Consider the following 18,808-nt stretch of genomic DNA (forward strand, 5'->3'; position numbering starts at 1 on the left):
GTGTTGTGTGTCTATGGTTATCATGGGGGAGGGGAATTGTATGTGTCTGTAGTTGGTGTCTTAATAAGTCCAGCATATGTCCAAGAGAAATGAGGAGTATGTGTATTTTGTATAAAACATGGCTTATGTTGAAATGTTGTTATTACTAGTTTCCAGTCTCTATTACAATTTCTTACACTGTCATTGATTTTGGGCAGAATTATGTGAGGTTTTATCTGTTGTTGGAGGTACGTCTTTGTCAGTTTAGCTCAGAAAATGCTGTCCTCGTCAATCTGCCGCCATAGACGACTGCCTGCTGCCTAGTTAATCAAATGAGCAGTAGACCCGTGGCAAAACTCCTCCATCAGTATGACGCGTTATTCCGGCGACTACCACCCCGAAGCAACATGGAAGCCCACAGTGGTGACAAGCGTGGTCTTGAGCATTTAGACGAATATGAACCCAAACCAGCAAAACATATGCGTAGCCTGCACGACCGCATGGCGGAAAGGCGACTAGTAGTTATTTTAGAGGGGGCAACGCTGGAAACAGTGAAGGTAAAGACGAGTATTTCGCTATTCACTTTCGCCATTAACTGCTGTTTGCAAACTAACGTTACCGCTAGCTGCGTCTCTGATTAACCGCGTTATTGGATATAAACAATTTAGATAGCTTCCTGTTCAACCAGACTTGCCTGGTAGATGTGTGATATGACTATTGCATTCTGCACGGTAACTGTTTTTGTGACTGCGTTTCATCCTGGTTCATTATTTGCTATTGGTTAGCTCCTGCCTGCAGGCCCACTGATGCATGTCCTAAAACAGGGTTTCCCAAACTCGGTCCTGGGTCCCCCCCTGGGTACATGTTTTGGTTTTTGCCCTAGCACTACACAGCACTACACAGCTGACACAAATAACCAACTCATCATCAAGGTTTAATTATTTGAATCAGCTGTGTAGTGTTAGGCCAAAAACCAAAAGAGCCCCCAGGACCAAGTTTGGGAAACCCTGTTCTAAATAGTAGGCATGGAATTAGCACCATAATTAATGAAGGACGTCAATCATGTTGTACTCTTTCCCGTCAGGTTGGAAAGACATTTGAACTGCTGAACTGTGACCAACACAAGGGCATGATCATCAAAAGTGGACGGGACCCTGGGAAGATTCGACCTGACATTACACATCAGGTAAGTTGTCATTTTCACATTGACTCTGGAACACCAGTCATCTTTCTTCTTCGCTCCTCTAACCCAGCAATATCCTGTAATTGTTCCCCAGTGTTTGTTGATGCTGATGGACAGTCCATTGAACAGGGCAGGTCTCCTGCAGGTTTACATCCACACAGAGAGGAACGCCTTGATTGAGATCAACCCACAGACACGCATCCCCCGAACCTTCAACCGTTTCTGTGGCCTCATGGGTAAGCCTGCTACGTTCTGCTGAATTTCTCTTCATAATTCACTCTCCTACCATCCTTCTCTCCAATCAATCAAATGTATTTATAAAGCCCTTTTTACATCAACTGATGTCACAAAGTGCTGTACAGAAACCCAGTCTAAAACCCCAAACATCAAGCAATGCAGGTGTAGAAGCACGGTGGCTAGGAAAAACTCCCTAGAAAGGCCAAAACCTAGGAAGAAACCTAGAGAGGAACCAGGCTCTGAGGGGTGGCCAGTCCTCTTCTGGCTGTGCCGGGTGGCGATTATAACAGAACATGGCCAAGCTGTTCAAACGTTCATAGATGACCAGCAGGGTCAGATAATAATGATCACAGTGGTTGTAGAGGGTGCAACAGGTCAGCACCCCAGGAGTAAATGTCAGTTGGCTTTTCATAGCCGATTATTCAGAGTTAGAGACAGCAGGTGCGGTAGAGAAAGAGGGTCTAAAACAGCAGGTCCGGGACAAGGTAGCACGTCCAGTGAACAGGTCAGGGTTCCATAGGCAGGGTTCCGCAGGCAGAACAGTTGAAACTGGCGCAGCAACATGGCCAGGTGGACTGGGGACAGCAAGGAGTCGTCAGGCAAGGTAATCCTGGGGAGGAGGGGGGGGGGAGAGAGAAAATACACTTCAATTCACACAGGACACCGGATAAGACATGAGAAATACTCCAGATATAACAGACTGACTCTAGCCCCCCGACACAAACTATTGCATCATAAATACTGGAGGCTGGGACAGAAGGGGTCGGAAGACACTGGCCCTGTCCGACTACACCCCCGGACAGGGCCAACCAGGCAGGATATAACCCCACCCACTTTGCAAAGGCACAGCCCCCACACGTCTAGAGGGATATCTTCAACCACCAACCTACTACCCTGAGACAAGGCCGAGTATAGCCCACAAAGACCTCCCCCACGGCACGAACCCGAGGGGGGCGCCAACCCGGACAGGAAGATCACGTCAGTGACTCAACCCACTCAAGTGACGCACCCCTCCTAGGGACGGCATGGAAGAGCACCAGTAAGCCAGTGACTCAGCAACCGTAATAGGGTTAGAGGCAGAGAATCCCAGTGGAGAGAGGGGAACCGGCCAGGCAGGGACAGCAAGGGTGGTTTGTTGCTCCCGTGCCTTTCCATTCACCTTCACACTCCTGGGCCAGACTACATTCAATCATAGGACCTACTGAAGAGATGAGTCTTCAATAAAGACTTAAAGGTCGAGACCGAGTCTGCTTCTCTCACATGGACAGGCTGACCATTCCATAAAAATGGAGCTCTATAGGAGAAAGCCCTGCTTCCAGCTGTTTGCTTAGAAATTCTAGGGACAGTAAGGAGGCCTGCGTCTTGTGACCGTAGCGTACATTTAGGTATGTGTTTAGCACTAATTGAAGTTTATTTAGTGCTTTATCCGGGTAGCCGGAAAGTATAGCATTGCAGTAGTCTAATCTAGAAGTGGCAAAAGCATGGATTAATTTTTCTGCATCATTATTGGACAGACATTTTCTGATTTTTGCAGTGTTACGAAGATGGGAAAAAAAGCTGTCCTTGAAATATTCTTGAGAGATCAGGGTCCAGAGTAACGCCGATGTCCTTCAGTTTCATTTGAGATGACTGTACAACCATCAAGATTAATTGTCAGATCCAACAGAAGATGTCTTTGATTCTTGGGACCTAGAACTAGCATCTCTGTTTTGTCCGTGTTTAAAAGTAAAACATTTGCCGCCATCCACTTCCTTATGTCTGAAACACAGGCTTACAATTTTGGGGCTTCACCAGGTTTCATCGAAATGTACAGCTCTGTATCGTCCGCATAGCAGTGAAACATTATGTTTCCGAATGACATCACCAAGAGGTCAAATGTATAGCAAAAACAATAGTGGTCCTAAAACGGAATGTTGAGGAACACCGACATGTACAGTTGATTTGTCAGAAGACCAAACCATCCACCGAGACAAACTGATATCTTTTTTGGGTCAAGGTTTGGCTTTTTCAAGAGAGGCTTTATTACTTCCACTTTTAGTGAGTTTGGTACACATCTGGTGGATAGGGAGACGTTTATTATATTCAACATAGGAGGGCCAGGAAGCAGAGGAAGCAGCTCTTTCAGTAGTTTAGTTGGAATAGGGTCCAGTATGCAGCTTGAAGGTTTAGAGGCCATGACTATTTTCATCAATGTGTCATGAGATATAGTATTAAAAAACTTGAGTGTATCCCTAGGTCCTGGCAGTGTTGTGCAGACTCAGGACAACTGAGCTTTGGAGTAATACGCAGATTTAAAGAGGAGTCCGTAATTTTCTTTCTAATGATAATGATATTTTTGTCAAAGAAGGTCATGAATTTATCACTGCTGTGAAAATGAAAGCCAGTGAAAGCCATCCTCTCTTGGGGAATGCTGCTTTTTAGTTAGCTATGCGACAGTATCAAAAATACATTTTGGTTTGTTCTTATTCTCCTCAATTAAGTTGGAAAAATAGGATGATTGAGCAGCAGTGAGGGCTCTTCAGCACTGTCTTTCCAAGCTAGTCGGAAGACTTCCATTTTGGTGGAGCGCTATTTCTATTACAATTTTCTGGAAGCTTGCTTCAGAGCTCGGGTATTTTCTGTATACCAGGGAGCTAGTTTCTTATGACAATGTTTTTAGGGGTGCGACTGCATCTAGGGTATTACGCAATGTTACATTTTGTTCCTCAGTTAGGTGGTTAACCGATTTTTGGACTCTGACGTCCTTGGGTAGGTAGAGGGAGTCTGGAAGGGCATCTTGGAATCTTTGGGTTGTCTGATAATTTATAACATGACTTTGGATGATCCTTGGTTGGGGTCTGAGCAGATTATTTGTTGCGATTGCAAACGTAATAAAATGGTGGTCCGAAGGTCCAAGATCATGAGGAAAAACATTAAGATCCACAACATTTATTCCACGGGACAAAACTAGGTCCAGAGTATGACTGTGGCAGTGAGTAGGTCCTGAGACATGTTGGGCAAAACTCAGTCGATGATGGTTCCGAAAGCCTTTTGGAGTGGGTCTGTTGACTTTTCCATGTGAATATTAAAGTCACCAAAAATGTGAATATTATCTGCCATGACTACAATGTCCGATTAGGAATTCAGGGAACTCAGTGAGGAACGCTGTTTACGGCCCAGGAGGCCTGTAAACAGTAGCTATAAAAAGTGATTGAGTAGGCTGCATAGATTTCATGACTAGACGAAACATCTTTTATTTTATTTTTTTGTAAATTGAAATTTGCTATCGTAAATGTTAGCAACACCTCCACCTATGCGGGGGATATGGTCACTAGTGTAACCAGGAGGAGAGGTCTCATTTAACACAGTAAATTCATCAGGATTAAGCCATGTTTCAGTCAGGCCAATCACATCAAGATTATGATCAATGATTAGTACATTTACTATAACTGCCTTGGAAGTGAGGGATCTAACATTAAGTAGCCCTATTTTGAGACAGGAATGGAGGAGGCCTTTATTCCAGTGAGATTGCTAAAGCGAACACCGCCATGTTTAGTTTTGCCCAACCTAGATCGAGGCACAGACACGGTCTCAATGGGGATAGCTGAGCTGACTATACTGACTATGCTAGCGGCAGACTCCACTAAGCTGGCAGGCTGGCTATCTCATTGTGGAGTTAGAGCCCTGTATGTTCAAAGATAAGATGAGAGCACCCCTCCATCTAGGATGGACTCCGTCACTCCTCAGCAGGCCAGGCTTGGTTGGTGAGTCCCAGAAAGAGGGCCAATTATCTACAAATTCTATATTTTGGGAGGGGCAGAAAACAGTTTTCAACCAGTGATTGAGTTGAGGCTCTGCTGTAGAGCTCATCACTCCCCCTAACTGGGAGGGGGCCAGAGACAATTACTCGATGCCGAAACCTCTTTCGAGCAGATTTACACTCTGAAGCTATGTTGCGCTTGGTGACCGCAAACTGTTTCATACTAACATCATTGGTGCCGACGTGGATAACAATAACCCTACACTCTCTACACTCGCCAGTTTTAGCCTTAGCCAGCACCATCTTCAGATTAGCCATAACGTCGGTAGCCCTGCCCCCTGGTAAAACAGTGTATGATCACTAGATTATTATTTTTAAATCTAATACTACGGGGAACGGAGTCGCCAATGACTAGGGTGTTCAATTTGTCAGAGCTAATGGTGGGAGAACATAAACAAGTCTACAAATTGTGACCAGAAATTACTGTATATCTCCCTCTCTCTCGTTTCATCCCACTTGTATTTCTGTTTCCTCCTAGTCCAGCTCCTGCACAAGCTGAGTGTGAGGGCGGCTGACGGCCCCCAGCGCCTGCTGAAGCTCATCAAGAACCCTGTGTCAGACCACCTGCCCCCTGGCTGCCCCCGTATTTGTACCTCTTTCTCCTCTGGGGAGGCAGTGGGCGCCCGCACCGTGGTACCAGAGGGGCCTGCCACTGTGGTGGTCGGAGCATTTGCACACGGAGCGGTGAGTTTTGCTTAAGGCTCTAGGGTAATGGCCCGTGTGCACCGATCCAGGATCAGCTTCACTTACCCTCCCTCATTACTACTTCAGTGTTAAGGGGCATCTTCATCCTACTTCTCTGGGGCAGAAGCTGATTTAGGTACTGTTGATGTAGGTAGTGTAGTGTGTGTTAGAAATGTAGATGTTAGGGGTTGATTTTGTTTATTTATTCTCTACCAATTAAAGAAAGGAGCTGGAATTTGGTAAATGATTATGCATTGGTTTGAGCTCTGCTTGTCCTCTCCTGTCTTAGGTGAATGTGGACTACACAGAGAAGACCGTTTCCATCAGTAACTACCCTCTCTCTGCTGCCCTCACCTGTGCCAAGATGTGCTCTGCCTTTGAGGAGGTCTGGGGTGTGTTGTGATGAAGTTGACAGCGCACTGCTGCTCCAGCTAAAACTGTTGTCAACATGGACTAGAACTGGATCGGACAGTCACTTTCAGTCAAACATTGTACAGAAACGGTCCACTTCACCAATTACCTCGTGTGGATTCGTATGATTCTATGGGTGTATGTATTGTGTGTCAAATATGGTATCTTACATTTCTGAACTTAGGCAAAGTTTCAATATGAAATGAATACTGTTTTGAATACACCATCTGTAAGGACTTGGCACCAAATATGGACTTCCTACTATTTTTTAAAAATATATATATATATATTTTTTTTTACATGTATCCAGTGCATCATTGTTCCCATGGTTATACAGTGGAAATAAATGGTACAGTTTGTCCTCATGTTTCCATTGTTCCTTGTCAAAGAGACTAGGAGAGTAGGGAACAAAACAATTTATCACTCATGATGGAGAGAACATGATTTTTCATGTAATACTGGTCAAATAATCACTCAATATACATGTAATTTGGGAGTAACAATGTAATAAAAACCAATACAACAATATGATTGACAAAATATAATATTGGAATCTACTATCTACAAATCTACTACTGGCATATTACTCTTTTAGTCTATACTCTCGGTCCATTTCCACAAGGAAGCGCGTCTTTTGGCAACCCTAGGTCGCTGTATCCGTGGCTTTGTATTGGGGTTTACAACCATTTTGCAGGTTTTCTGATTGGTTGCTTTCAAGGCCTTTCCTGCAGGTTTAGGGGCTTTGTAGCCTGTTTTTTGGACCTTGGCTGGTGATTATGATGCTTGTCCTGCTGGTTTGTGGCTTTTGCCTACATGTTTTGGTCTATCTCCTATTTCCCTTTGACCTTTTCCTACAACTTTTGTCCTTGCTAGCTGGTTTAGGTGTTTTTCCTGTTGGTTTAGTAGTTTTTGCTCCTGGTTTCAGAGCTTTTCCTGCTGGTTTAGTAGTTTTTGCTCCTGGTTTCACAGCTTTTCCTGTTGGTTTAGTAGTTTTTGCTCCTGGTTTCACAGCTTTTCCTGTTGGTTTCAAGGCCTTTCCTTGCTCTGCTGCTGGCTTCAAAATTCCTTTTTTCTGCTTGGTCCTCTGGGCTGCTGCACGTTCTCTCTGCTTGGCCCTCTCGACTGCTGCACGGTCTCTCATGGCTCTTGTCTTAATTCTCTTCTCATTCGTCAGTTTCTGTAGTTTTTAGGTCAGGAGATGAGAGAGAAACATCTGCATAATTCAAAATTCCCAAATAACTGGTTAAGTGGTTTGACAGTGAATTATGCACCATGGTGCAATTTGCTTCCTACTCAGTTGAAATGAGCCAGTGGAAAATCAAACTGCCAACGAGCTAAAACAAAAACCACCATGGACAAAAATGTATTACTCAAACAGTTACCTTGTTGAGTTTAAATGACCCAGATGCACCAGCTTCAGTAGTCTGCACCAGTGTCTCCTTCCTCACCAGGCCTTTCACAGCTAAGTTCACACGGGTGTTGTTCTTGGTGACATCATAGCCACCAGCAGCCAGGGCATGCTTGAGGTCCACCATGGAGATGCCACCCCGGTGCTTGCACTGGGAGACTACCCGAAGGATGAGCTGGGAGACCAGGGCAGTCACATGCCTTGCATCGTTGGTTTTGGGTGCAGATGCAGCCTCTGCCTGGTACTTGAAGAGACGAACTGGGGTCGCTGGATACAGATCGACGAGATGAAGATGGGGATACACTCATTGGTTATGAAATATTTTAATTGACATAAACATCAAATACTTAAAAATTGCTTTTTGAAAATCATGAAGATATGAAGAATGTGCTCTCCGAAGGATGGGGGCAGTGTAGCAACCTTGATCCAATACCTAGCACCCTCGTCAAAATGTACCGATCTCTTCGTGTAACAGCTAGGAGTTGACAGATGCCATCCTGGCCCCGGTTCCCAGGTAACGTTAGCATCCACATCTAGCCCACACCGGGCCAGAGGTTTGTCAAAGACAGAAACTCTGTGGGTTTGTGCTACCTGGGAATGGGGGCAACCCCCCCGAATTTGCTACAATATGATGAGCAAGCAAATATTGAACAAGCTAAAGTAGCTAGCTAGATCACTCACTTGGCAAAGGCACTTTTTCGTTTCCTGTAACATAATTTTTTTCTTGGATTGCACGCTTCAATAGCTGACCCAAACGTCTAGCCCCTGCTTTCCCAAGGCCCCGACCACCTGGGTTTTTTATTGGCTTCGTTTGCTGCTTCACCGGCGACTTGACCGGTGGTTTTACTGGCGGTTTACGTTTAACTTTCTCTTGTCCTCTGTTGATTACTGTAACTGTTCCCTTTGATTCTATGTTAACTTTCCCCTTTCTCTCTCGTTTGACATCTTTCTTTTTGCGGTCGTTTCTATGCATATCTTTGATTACAAGTTGTGCTCGAGCAAATAACAAAGTAAAGATAGCTAGTTAACGTTACTATATTTGGTTAAACAGTGAGTTGGGAAAGTGGGATACGTTAGCGATCGAAATGACAACGTTTTATCAATTTCAATTTACAAAAAACAACAATTTCAGTTTTCAAACGGTCGTTCGAAACAAAAACATATTTTTTAAAACGGTCGTTCGATAATTAACTTGAACGCGGGACAGGTCACCAGAAGCAAGAAAACTAACAAGCCTGCAACCTACATACAGTCGTGGCGAAAAGTTTTGAGAATGACACAAATATACATTTTCACAAATTCTGCTGCCTCAGTTTGTATGATGGCAATTTGCATATACTCCAGACTGTTATGAAGAGTGATCAGATGAATTGCATCATTTGCCATGCAAATGAACTGAATCCCCCAAAAACATTTCCACTGCATTTCAGCCCTGCCACAAAAGGACCAGCTGACATCATGTCAGTGATTCTCTCGTTAACACAGGTGTGAGTGTTGACGAGAACAAGGCTGGAGATCACTCTGTCGTGCTGATTGAGTTCGAATAACAGACTGGAAGCTTCAAAAGGAGGGTGGTGTTCGGAATCATTGTTCTTCTTCTGTCAACCATGGTTACCTGCAAGGAAACACGTGCTGTCATCATTGCTTTGCACAAAAAGGGCTTCACAGGCAAGGATATTGCTGCCAGTAAGATTGCACCTAAATCAACAATTTATCGGATCATCAAGAACTTCAAGGAGAGCGGTTCAATTGTTGTGAAGAAGGCTTCAGGGCGCCCAAGAAAGTCCAGCAAGCGCCAGACCGTCTCCTAAAGTTGATTCAGCTGCGGGATCGGGACATCACCAGTACAGAGCTTGCTCAGGAATGGCAGCAGGCAGGTGTGAGTGCATCTGCACGCACAGTGAGGCAAAGACTTTTGGAGGATGGCCTGGTGTCAAGAAGGGCAGCAAAGAAGCCACTTCTCTCCAGGAAAAACATCAGGGACAGACTGATATTCTGCAAAAGGTACAGGGATTTGACTGCTGAGGACTGGGGTAAAGTCATTTTCTCTGATGAATCCTCTTTCCGATTGTTTGGGGCATCTGGAAAAAAGCTTGTCCAGAGAAGACAAGGTGAGCGTTCCCATCAGTCCTGTGTCAGACCTTAATCCCATTGAGAACTTGTGGTCAATCCTCAAGAGGCGGGTGGACAAACAAAAACCCTAAAATTCTGACAAACTCCAAGCATTGATTATGCAAGAATGGGCTGCCATCAGTCAGGATGTGGCCCAGAAGTTAATTGACAGCATGCCAGGGCGGATTGCAGAGCTCTTGAAAAAGAAGGGTCAACACTGCAAATATTGACTCTTTGCATCAACTTCATGTAATTGTCAATAAAAGCCCTTGACACTTATGAAATGCATGTAATTATACTTCAGTATTCCGTAGTAACATCTGACAAAAATATCTAAAGACACTGAAGCAGCAAACTTTGTGGAAATTCATATTTGTGTCATTCTCAAAACTTTTGGCCACAACTGTACACTGTTGGTTTGAGCCTGCTACTTACTGCCAGCAAAGCTTAGGTGTGTGCGTGTACCGGTTGGTGGCGCTTGTTTGCCTATAATAAAACTACCGTCTGTGAGTGTCAATGAAGGAGAACGAAACGTCTCCGGAATAAATTTGTGGTTGTGTGGTGCTTGGTTGGTATTTGCTGTTCTTTGTACCAGGTAATTCACACTTTGAGAAATCATTTAAATGTTATATTTTGAGAGACATTCGTTTTTCTACATTATTTTCGTTCCCTTGAACACGGAAAAAAATATATAAACGCAACGTGCAACAATTTAAAAGATTTTTAGTTACAGTTCATATAAGGAAATAAGTCAATTGAAATAAAATTAGGCCCTAATCTATGGATTTCACATAACTGGGAATACATATATGCATCGGTTGGTCACAGATACCTAATAAAAAAGTAGGAGCCTGGATCTGGATCTGAATCTGAATCCTGGATCTGAATCCTTTGCATAGAGTTGATCAGGCGGTTGATTGTGGTCTGTGGAATGTTGTCCCACTCCTCTTCGATGGCTGTGCAAAATTTCTGGATATTGGTGGGAACTGGAACATGTTGTACACGTTGTTCCAGAGCATCCCAAACATGCTCAATGGGTGACATGTTTGGTGAGTATGCAGGCAGACCAAGGAAGAACAGGAACATTTTCATCTTGATGTGACGACTTTGGATGAATGGCACGACATTGAGCCTCAGGATCTCGTCACGGTACCTCTGTGCATTCAAATGGCCATTGATTAAATGCAATTGTTTTCACTGTCTGTAGCTTATGCCTGCCAACACCATAACCCCACCACAAAGGGGCACTGTTCACAACGTTGACATCAGTAAACCGCTCGCCCACACGACGCCACACACTCTGTCTGCCATCTGCCAGGTACAGTTGAAACCGGGATTCATCCATGAAGAGCACACTTCTCCAGCAAGCCAGTGGCCATCGAAGGTGATGATGCTGAACTGCAGGACTACGATTACGCGGATGAGCTTCCCTTTCTGACAGTTTGTGCAGAAATTCTTTGGTTGTGCAAACACACTTTGATCAGCTGTCCGGGTGGCTGGTCGCAGACCATTCCGCAGGTGAAGAAGCCAGATGTGAAGGTCCTGGGTTGGCATAGTTTCACGTGGTCTGTGGTTGTGAGGCCGGTTGGACATACTGATTCTCTAAAACCACTATGGAGCCGGCTTATGGTAGAGAAATTAACATTAAAACCTCTCGCAACAGCTCTGGTTGACATTCCTGCAGTCAGCATGCTAATTGCATGCTACCTCAACTTGAGTCATCTGTGGCATTGTGTTATGTGACAAAACTGCACATTTATTGTCCCCAGCATAAGATGCACCTGTGTAATGCTCATGCTATTTAATCAGCTTCTTGATATGTCACACCTGTGAGGTGGATGGATTATCTTGGCAAAGTAGAAAGGCTCACTGACAGGGATATAAATCAATGTATGCACAATTTGAGATAAATACTTTTTTGGAACATTTCTGTGATCTTTTATTTCAGTTTCAAAATGTCCAAATTATTATTTTTAAATCCTAATTGAATATTGTATGTGTATGTATATTACTGCAAATACTGATCACATTCCTTTTGTATGATCGTATATTTTGATACATTGAATGTTAATATTGTGAACCTATGTTATACATTTTACCTCCTGTTTAAGGAAGTGATGTCACTGAGTACTAGCCCTATATATAGGACCTTCCACCCCACCTGGGATATGGATACCTGATGAAGATTTAAGGGTCGAAACGTTGTTATAAATAAATATCACATGGGAGCATGCGCAGCAGTGTGCGGCCTTTTCCTATCTATCTATTTTCATCAGCTCATGAAAAATGAGATCAACGCTTTACATGTTGCGTTTCTATTTTTGTTCAGTATATAATCGAAAAAGGTTGATTATTCTCAATGATCGTCAATGCCCCAGGGAAATAACACATTAACATTATTGGGACAATGCATCCAACTGAACATTTTTCACATAGGTCTACACGAAACGAGTAAAGTTTATTTTCAGTTTGGATGTAAAAGAGACAGAATATGTCCAACCTACTTCCAGAGTTTGAAAACTCTGTGCTCCGTGTGTAAAGATTAGCGTTTTGCCTTCGTATATCACATGCGCCGGAAATGCATGTTTGTTTCTTCCGGGAATCAACCTTCGCTCGAAAAAAAAAACACGTGCGTAAATTTAATCTGTAAACTGGAATCAAGGATCGAATAAATACATTATACTTTAACTATTGCAAAGGTACGTTTTGGAGAGTTGTCGTAATTGTTTGTGCCATACACAAGTGAATGAACAAGTCATGGTGAAGGATTTGCACTGCGTATGAGATACCAAATTCCAGCTAACTAACATTCTTTACGGCTCATACCAACCTCATGAGATGAACGTTGGTTTGTCTCTAGAATGCAACTCGTCTGTTTTTAACTGAAGTCAATGTGTCGTTACCTAACGTTAGCTAATTACCAACAAATCGTCATGCTTGAATATTAGGGGGATACCATTGATGGATAACGGTAACATGCTTGGAAATGTGTACTAACGATTAGCAGTTGTCAACTAAATAGCTAGATAACTACGTAACATTCTTATGACAATAATGCCGACTTGGCATATGAAAAGGACGTTCCACGTATTATAATAACTAACGTTACATATAACACCGTGGTGTTAGACGTCAACTTTTTTTCAATTTCACATTGCTTTTTTATTTCTCTGGTCAGAGTTAAGAGGTGACATGTTCTCAGGAACATTTTCAATAAACACTTCAAGTTTAGCTGATTTGTCGTTAATTATAATTGTGTTATTTGCAACATTCTTGGAACAGATTCTGAGCAACATGTTACTGAGAATATAGCTAGCTACCATCTTTCAGAGCTGCCATCAGTGCATAGTTAGTGACTACCTTCATCACATTCTGATCCTATGCCTTAGTGTGTAAATCCAACATGATCATGAGCTATGTCTTCTCTCCAGACTACCTGTGTAGGTGTCAGTCATGGGCAGGAAGTTGGATCCCACCACTTATGTGAAGAAGGGGCCGGGGCGGAAGTCCAGGAAGCAGAAAGGAGCAGAGACTGAGCTGGCCAAGTTCTTAACGGATGGTGAGAGGGATGCTATTATAACATACAGCTTCTAAAGAGCTGAAGACATGCTCAGTATAACTTCACTTGCTGGGAGTACAGTGGCACTAAAGCAAAGATGCATGACTGGGAATGAGACATGAAGCTTTATAGGTTGATGCTCACTAAATAACTATGCTTGTCATTTGCAGAGGATACTGCACCAAAACGACTGTCAAGCAGGTCCAGGAAAAGGTCTGTTTGTAATCTTTTGGATGTTATGTTGTCAATCCCTTTTTTAAATCACTAATGTAGTGTCACACACTTTTGCTGAAGATGAAGATGATGTTTTGTAGAGCTGGGAAGCGAGCTCAAGTGACCAAAAAGCCCAAGGAAACCATTGAGAAGGAGGAGCCAAAAAAAGGTAAGTTACTGTTAATTCGTTAGCATTGGGGGGGTAAGTCACCCTAGTCCATGTGGATCCAGAGTCAGACAGCCCCATCCATTCACTGTGTTCTCAATACAATAGTCATGAATGTCTATGGGGATTGAATTGGTTTGTTTCCCCTGTTCTCAAGGATTCACAGATGAAAATAGTGAATGGCTGAAGCCAGCAAAGAGGAAGCGTGAGGTCGGCCAATCAGATAACGAGGAAGACAGTGACAGCCAATGGGAGCAGGAAGAGGACGAGGGACAAGAGGGAGCGGAGAACAGTAAAGGGAAAAAACTGCTAATTGAGGGAGATGGTGGTGATGATGATGATGATGACCTGGTTGATGACTACGGTGCATTGGAGGACAGCAGTGAAGGAGAGGAGGTATGTGAAATTATTCACTGAATTTATGCATCCAGGACATGTTCTAAATAGCAAAACAATGTTCGTCCTTCAAAGTTCTTACTGTTCTTTAGCAAGGTACTGAATCTTTGTCTGTTGAATCATCTGTTCCTTACTCCTCTCTTCATCCCTCGTTCAGCTGCTCCCCATCGAGCGAGCTGCCAGGAAGCAGAAGAAGCTGCAGGAAGCCATGGGCCAGGAGAGTGATGATGATGATGATGATGATAAGGGGAAGAGTGGAGATGAAGACATGGATGAAGATGGCACGGTACAGGCTAATTTAGATGAGATGGACAAATTCATACTACCTGGAGCAGAGGAGATAGCAAAAGAGGGTGAGTTTAGAGCTTAGATTTGTACTTTATTTTATTTTTTTTGACATATGCTTTTTGTTATGCCAGTTTACACATTGCTACATGTTCTTTATCAGTGCCTGTGGACTCCATCTGTAGTGAGTTTCTTTCTTTCCTGTGATTGCAGGCGTTTTGCTTGTAGACCTGCAGACCATCCACCAGAGAATAAAGGACAACGTGGATGTTCTCTCTCACTTTGCAACCAAGAGGGAGGAGGGGAAAGAGAGAACAGAGTACCTCTCTCTCCTCAAAAAGGATCTTTCCACTTACTACAGCTACAACAATTTCCTCATTGACAAACTGCTGGATATTTTCCCAGTGTCAGAGGTATGTGTCATTGCTTTGTTCTCCCAAATGTCATAGAAACACAAAATGAACAGGAATCTATGGAAGGTTACGTTTTGTTGTAACGGTTTTGTCATCATGCTGAACTTAAGACTTCCCTCTTTTTATGTGCTTTGTAGCTGATTGATTTCCTGGAGGCCAATGAAATTCAGCGACCTGTCACCATTCGGACCAATACACTGAAGACAAGGAGGAGGGACTTGGCTCAGGTAACAAATCTCTTTCAACTTGGATCAAATAAAGGTGCCCCAAATCCACCCCTACCCCCTAGGCATTTGTGTTTCTCTGAAAGGATTAAGACTAAGGGTCAATTTGGAATTGACCAAAGGATAATCGGATGATATTAGTAATACCTGTTCCTCTGCCAGACTGACTGAGTGACATGTATGTTGTTTGTCCCAGGCCCTGATTAACAGAGGGGTGAATCTGGATCCTCTGGGGAAGTGGTCTAAAGTGGGCCTGGTCATTTTTGACTCCTCGGTACCCATAGGTCAGTACCAGCACACTCCAACCTTTTATATTTGTATGAAAGATTAGAATGTTAATTCTCTATTTACTACTGTTATCCTGCTTTCTGTGTGTTATGAGTAAGTATGCATGAATTGATGAGTGTATACCCTAGTTGTGTTTTCCCGTTCCCAGGTGCAACCCCAGAGTACCTGGCTGGTCACTACATGCTGCAGGGAGCCTCCAGCTTCCTGCCTGTCATGGCTCTCTCTCCCCAGGAGGGGGAGACTGTGCTCGACATGAGCTCAGCTCCTGGGGGAAAGACCACCTATATGGGTGAGGATGTTAAAAATGAGAGTTGAATGACAATGATCACAATACTGTTTACTGCTGTTGGTCTCTACGATTAGCCTAATAATCAAGGGCAGCCTTTCTTGTGTTGCGACATGGGAGTTAGAATAGAAGAAAACATCATTTTGACATTTGGTTGTGCAGCAGCTGTTTTTCTCTTGCTATGTCAGTCAATAACCACGTTTCCATCCACAGTTTTTATGCGAGTAAAGTCATAATGTATAAAATTATATAAATATATTACTGTTAATGCCGACATAATTTGTTCGGTCGACATGGTGGGATCTTTTTGTGTCTGTAAAATTAATTATGTGAGAAATGGCGGCGGAAACGTGACTCGGAAAACCATGCAATTTATTAGTCTACAGGTGAAAAAAGTGGTGAAAGTGCACGGTGATGAGCTTGATGCTCCTCTCCAATAAATATCAAGGGTCTTGTTCTGGTGACATGATGATCGATGCATGACTGCTGTTTGACAAATAAAAAATATTCTCGCTTTCATCCATAAAAAAACCCATGTAGACTAGCCTACCCGCACTGCATCTGAGAGCGCACGTACCAAGACCAGAATAGGCACATCAAGGGCCCTGACCTCCAAGGGGCCCCCCATTGATTTTGTTAGTCACTCTTACTCAGATATCATATTAAAATGGCGTAAGTCATGGCAAAGTGTGTAGAATTGCAGGACATTAACTTTAAAACTAAAATGTTTTGCCTGCGAGGTGGGGGAGCCCCCCAACCATATCTCGCTTAGGGCCCTCAAAAGGGGGCATGTTTTCATGCGCTTCGGTTCCAGGAAAACACTGAATTTCTTATTTGGGCCCATCCTGAAAAGATGAAGAACCCCTGATCTGGGGGCTTGACAGGCAAGACTTGTCTTTTTATTTGATTACTTATTTATTGTGTATATGTGTGTGTCCCACAGCCCAGTTGATGAGGAACACAGGAGTGATTGTGGCCAATGATGCCAGTGCTGACAGACTGAAGAGTGTGGTGGGCAACATCCACCGTCTGGGAGTCACCAACTCAATGATCTGTAACTACGACGGGAGGCAGTTCCCTAAGGTAATGAGAGAGGTTCTTGCTCTACATGCAGTTTATACATGTACTGTATGACACAATATAAGTATGTATGTTACACCCATTGATGGTATGTTAACCTGTTGGTTACTATATTTGCAGGTAATGGGTGGGTTTGACCGAGTGCTGCTTGATGCTCCCTGCTCAGGCACAGGAGTAATCTCCAAAGACCCTGCTGTGAAGACCAGTAAAGTGAGAAAAAACCTATTATACACTACACAGGCCTTTAGATTTACAGTAGACACTGGCCTTTAATTACAACTTCCTGTTCATGTCTTCCTAATCCTACGTCCTGTCTCTCAGGACGAGTCTGACATCCAGCGGTTGGCCCACCTGCAGAAGGAGCTCATCCTGGCGGCCATCGACTCGGTCAATGCTGAGTCTCCCTCTGGAGGCTATGTGGTGTACTGCACATGCTCTATCATGGTGGGTACACAGTGTCACACTGATGACAAATAAACACTATCTAAGTTGAGGCTTTACTTAAAGTGAATTGCAATGATTTCTTGTATTGTAGCCTTTTTTTTGGTGCATGTACAAAATGTCTGTGATGGTTAAATTAATTTGGAGTAGAATAGTTACCTCATTGACTTTATCACCAGGTGGAGGAGAACGAGTGGGTAGTGGACTATGCTCTCAAGAAAAGAAACGTCAAACTCGTCCAGACTGGACTGGACTTTGGCAAAGAAGGTTTCACCAGGTAAAGGGGTTATAAGAACACATTATTCACATTCATCCAGATATTTACCCGTACCCCCTAACCATTTCCTCGTGCAATATGAATAAATATATTTCCTCCATTTTTAGATTCAAAGAGAGACGATTCCATCCCTCTCTGAAACTCTCACGCCGGTTCTATCCTCATTCCCACAACATGGACGGTTTCTTTGTGGCCAAGCTGAAAAAGTTCTCCAACACGGTCCCAACCACAGCAGTTAACAAAGGTAAAGTAGATGTCATCTTGGATCTACTAAACCACAATGCTTTGTCCAGTGTCATGGTAACACCACTTGTGTTTATATAAAACTAACACCCCGTTATTGTCACTATTCCAGACGGAGAAGAGGAAACCGAGCCATCTGAGGCAGTAGAGGTTACAGCTGATTCCTCTGATGAGGACGGGCCATCTAAAGCAGGGTCTAAGAACAAGTCCAAGAAGCAGAAGCCAGTCCCTGGCAAGCCAGCTGTGTCACAGAAGGCCACAGCCAACGGGAAGCTAGCCAAAAGCATCGGCAAGAAAACAACAAACCCAGGCACCTTGAAAAAGAGTGAGAAACCAACCGGGCCGAAAAAGGCAAAGATCGCTAAGATGGATGGTGGGACTGTGAAAGTGGACGGAGAGCTCAAGAAGTCCAACACAGTCAAAACAGAAGGGGAGACGACCAAAGAGTCAAAGGAAGGGAGCAGGTTTGAGAAAAAGGGCGATAAACAGAGGAAATCCCCCATGCAGAGCAAGAAGAGAATGGGGAAGAACAAATTCAATAAGTTGAAGAAGCTGCTAAAAAAAGAAGAGGTTGGACAATGAACATGTATAAGATGTTTATGAAAATGAAGACTAATTATTTTGCAGTTGTCACTAGTCAGAGAGGTCTAATTGTCATAACAGATAAGTAATTTTCACAAGAGCTGAGCATGTTAGGATAAATATTGCCTCCCTCCGGACTGAAAATCACTGCAGCAGGCCCTCCATTTGAGGGCCCTGAGCCCCTGCCCCCTTTGGAGTAGGTAGATGTTGTCCCTAACCACACAGATACTAGATCAGATATTTTTCATGGCCCTCGTGGATGATTGGTTCTAGGTTAGGAATATGGTAATCTGATCCTAGATCTGTGGTTGAGGGCGAAGTTCTAACTTCAACTCTTGTTAAACATTTTAACATTTCACATTTTATTCCTTCCTTGCAATGTTATCTGTTTGGTTTAATTACATTTTGTGTCTTTTGATCAAATTGATATGTATTGTAAAGACTAATCCTTGAGACAATAAAATGTCTCAGATTGTTTGCCATATACACCCATCTTGTGTTTATTTGTATATTACTGCAGTATTGTTGGCTATGTATGACAT

The 18,808-nt window shown here is 43.4% G+C and overlaps 2 protein-coding genes across 3 annotated transcripts; both read left to right on the forward strand.

Moving 5' to 3' along the window:
- Positions 1-374: 374 nt before the first annotated feature.
- Positions 375-6,654, forward strand: emg1 (EMG1 N1-specific pseudouridine methyltransferase). The gene is made up of 5 exons (XM_038993280.1): positions 375-536; positions 1,064-1,165; positions 1,257-1,398; positions 5,677-5,882; positions 6,172-6,654. The coding sequence occupies exons 1-5, from the start codon at positions 387-389 to the stop codon at positions 6,283-6,285; spliced, it is 714 nt and encodes a 237-aa protein (XP_038849208.1). The 5' UTR covers positions 375-386; the 3' UTR covers positions 6,286-6,654.
- Positions 6,655-12,403: 5,749 nt separating this feature from the next.
- Positions 12,404-18,750, forward strand: nop2 (NOP2 nucleolar protein homolog (yeast)). 2 transcript variants are annotated; one of them, XM_038994865.1, is made up of 16 exons: positions 12,404-12,512; positions 13,245-13,372; positions 13,543-13,585; positions 13,687-13,754; positions 13,909-14,147; positions 14,305-14,500; positions 14,646-14,845; positions 14,983-15,072; positions 15,266-15,353; positions 15,506-15,646; positions 16,587-16,726; positions 16,844-16,933; positions 17,045-17,167; positions 17,344-17,441; positions 17,549-17,685; positions 17,797-18,750. In XM_038994865.1, the coding sequence occupies exons 2-16, from the start codon at positions 13,267-13,269 to the stop codon at positions 18,264-18,266; spliced, it is 2,229 nt and encodes a 742-aa protein (XP_038850793.1). In that variant the 5' UTR covers positions 12,404-12,512; positions 13,245-13,266; the 3' UTR covers positions 18,267-18,750. The 2 variants fall into 2 exon arrangements, with proteins under 2 accessions (XP_038850793.1, XP_038850794.1); XM_038994866.1 differs by lacking the exon at positions 12,404-12,512 and having other exon boundaries at positions 13,324-13,372; positions 13,667-13,754.
- The last annotated feature ends 58 nt before the right edge of the window (positions 18,751-18,808 follow it).

This window comes from Salvelinus namaycush, chromosome 5 (genome assembly GCF_016432855.1).
Source record: "Salvelinus namaycush isolate Seneca chromosome 5, SaNama_1.0, whole genome shotgun sequence".
In the NCBI taxonomy this organism is placed as follows: domain Eukaryota; kingdom Metazoa; phylum Chordata; class Actinopteri; order Salmoniformes; family Salmonidae; genus Salvelinus; species Salvelinus namaycush.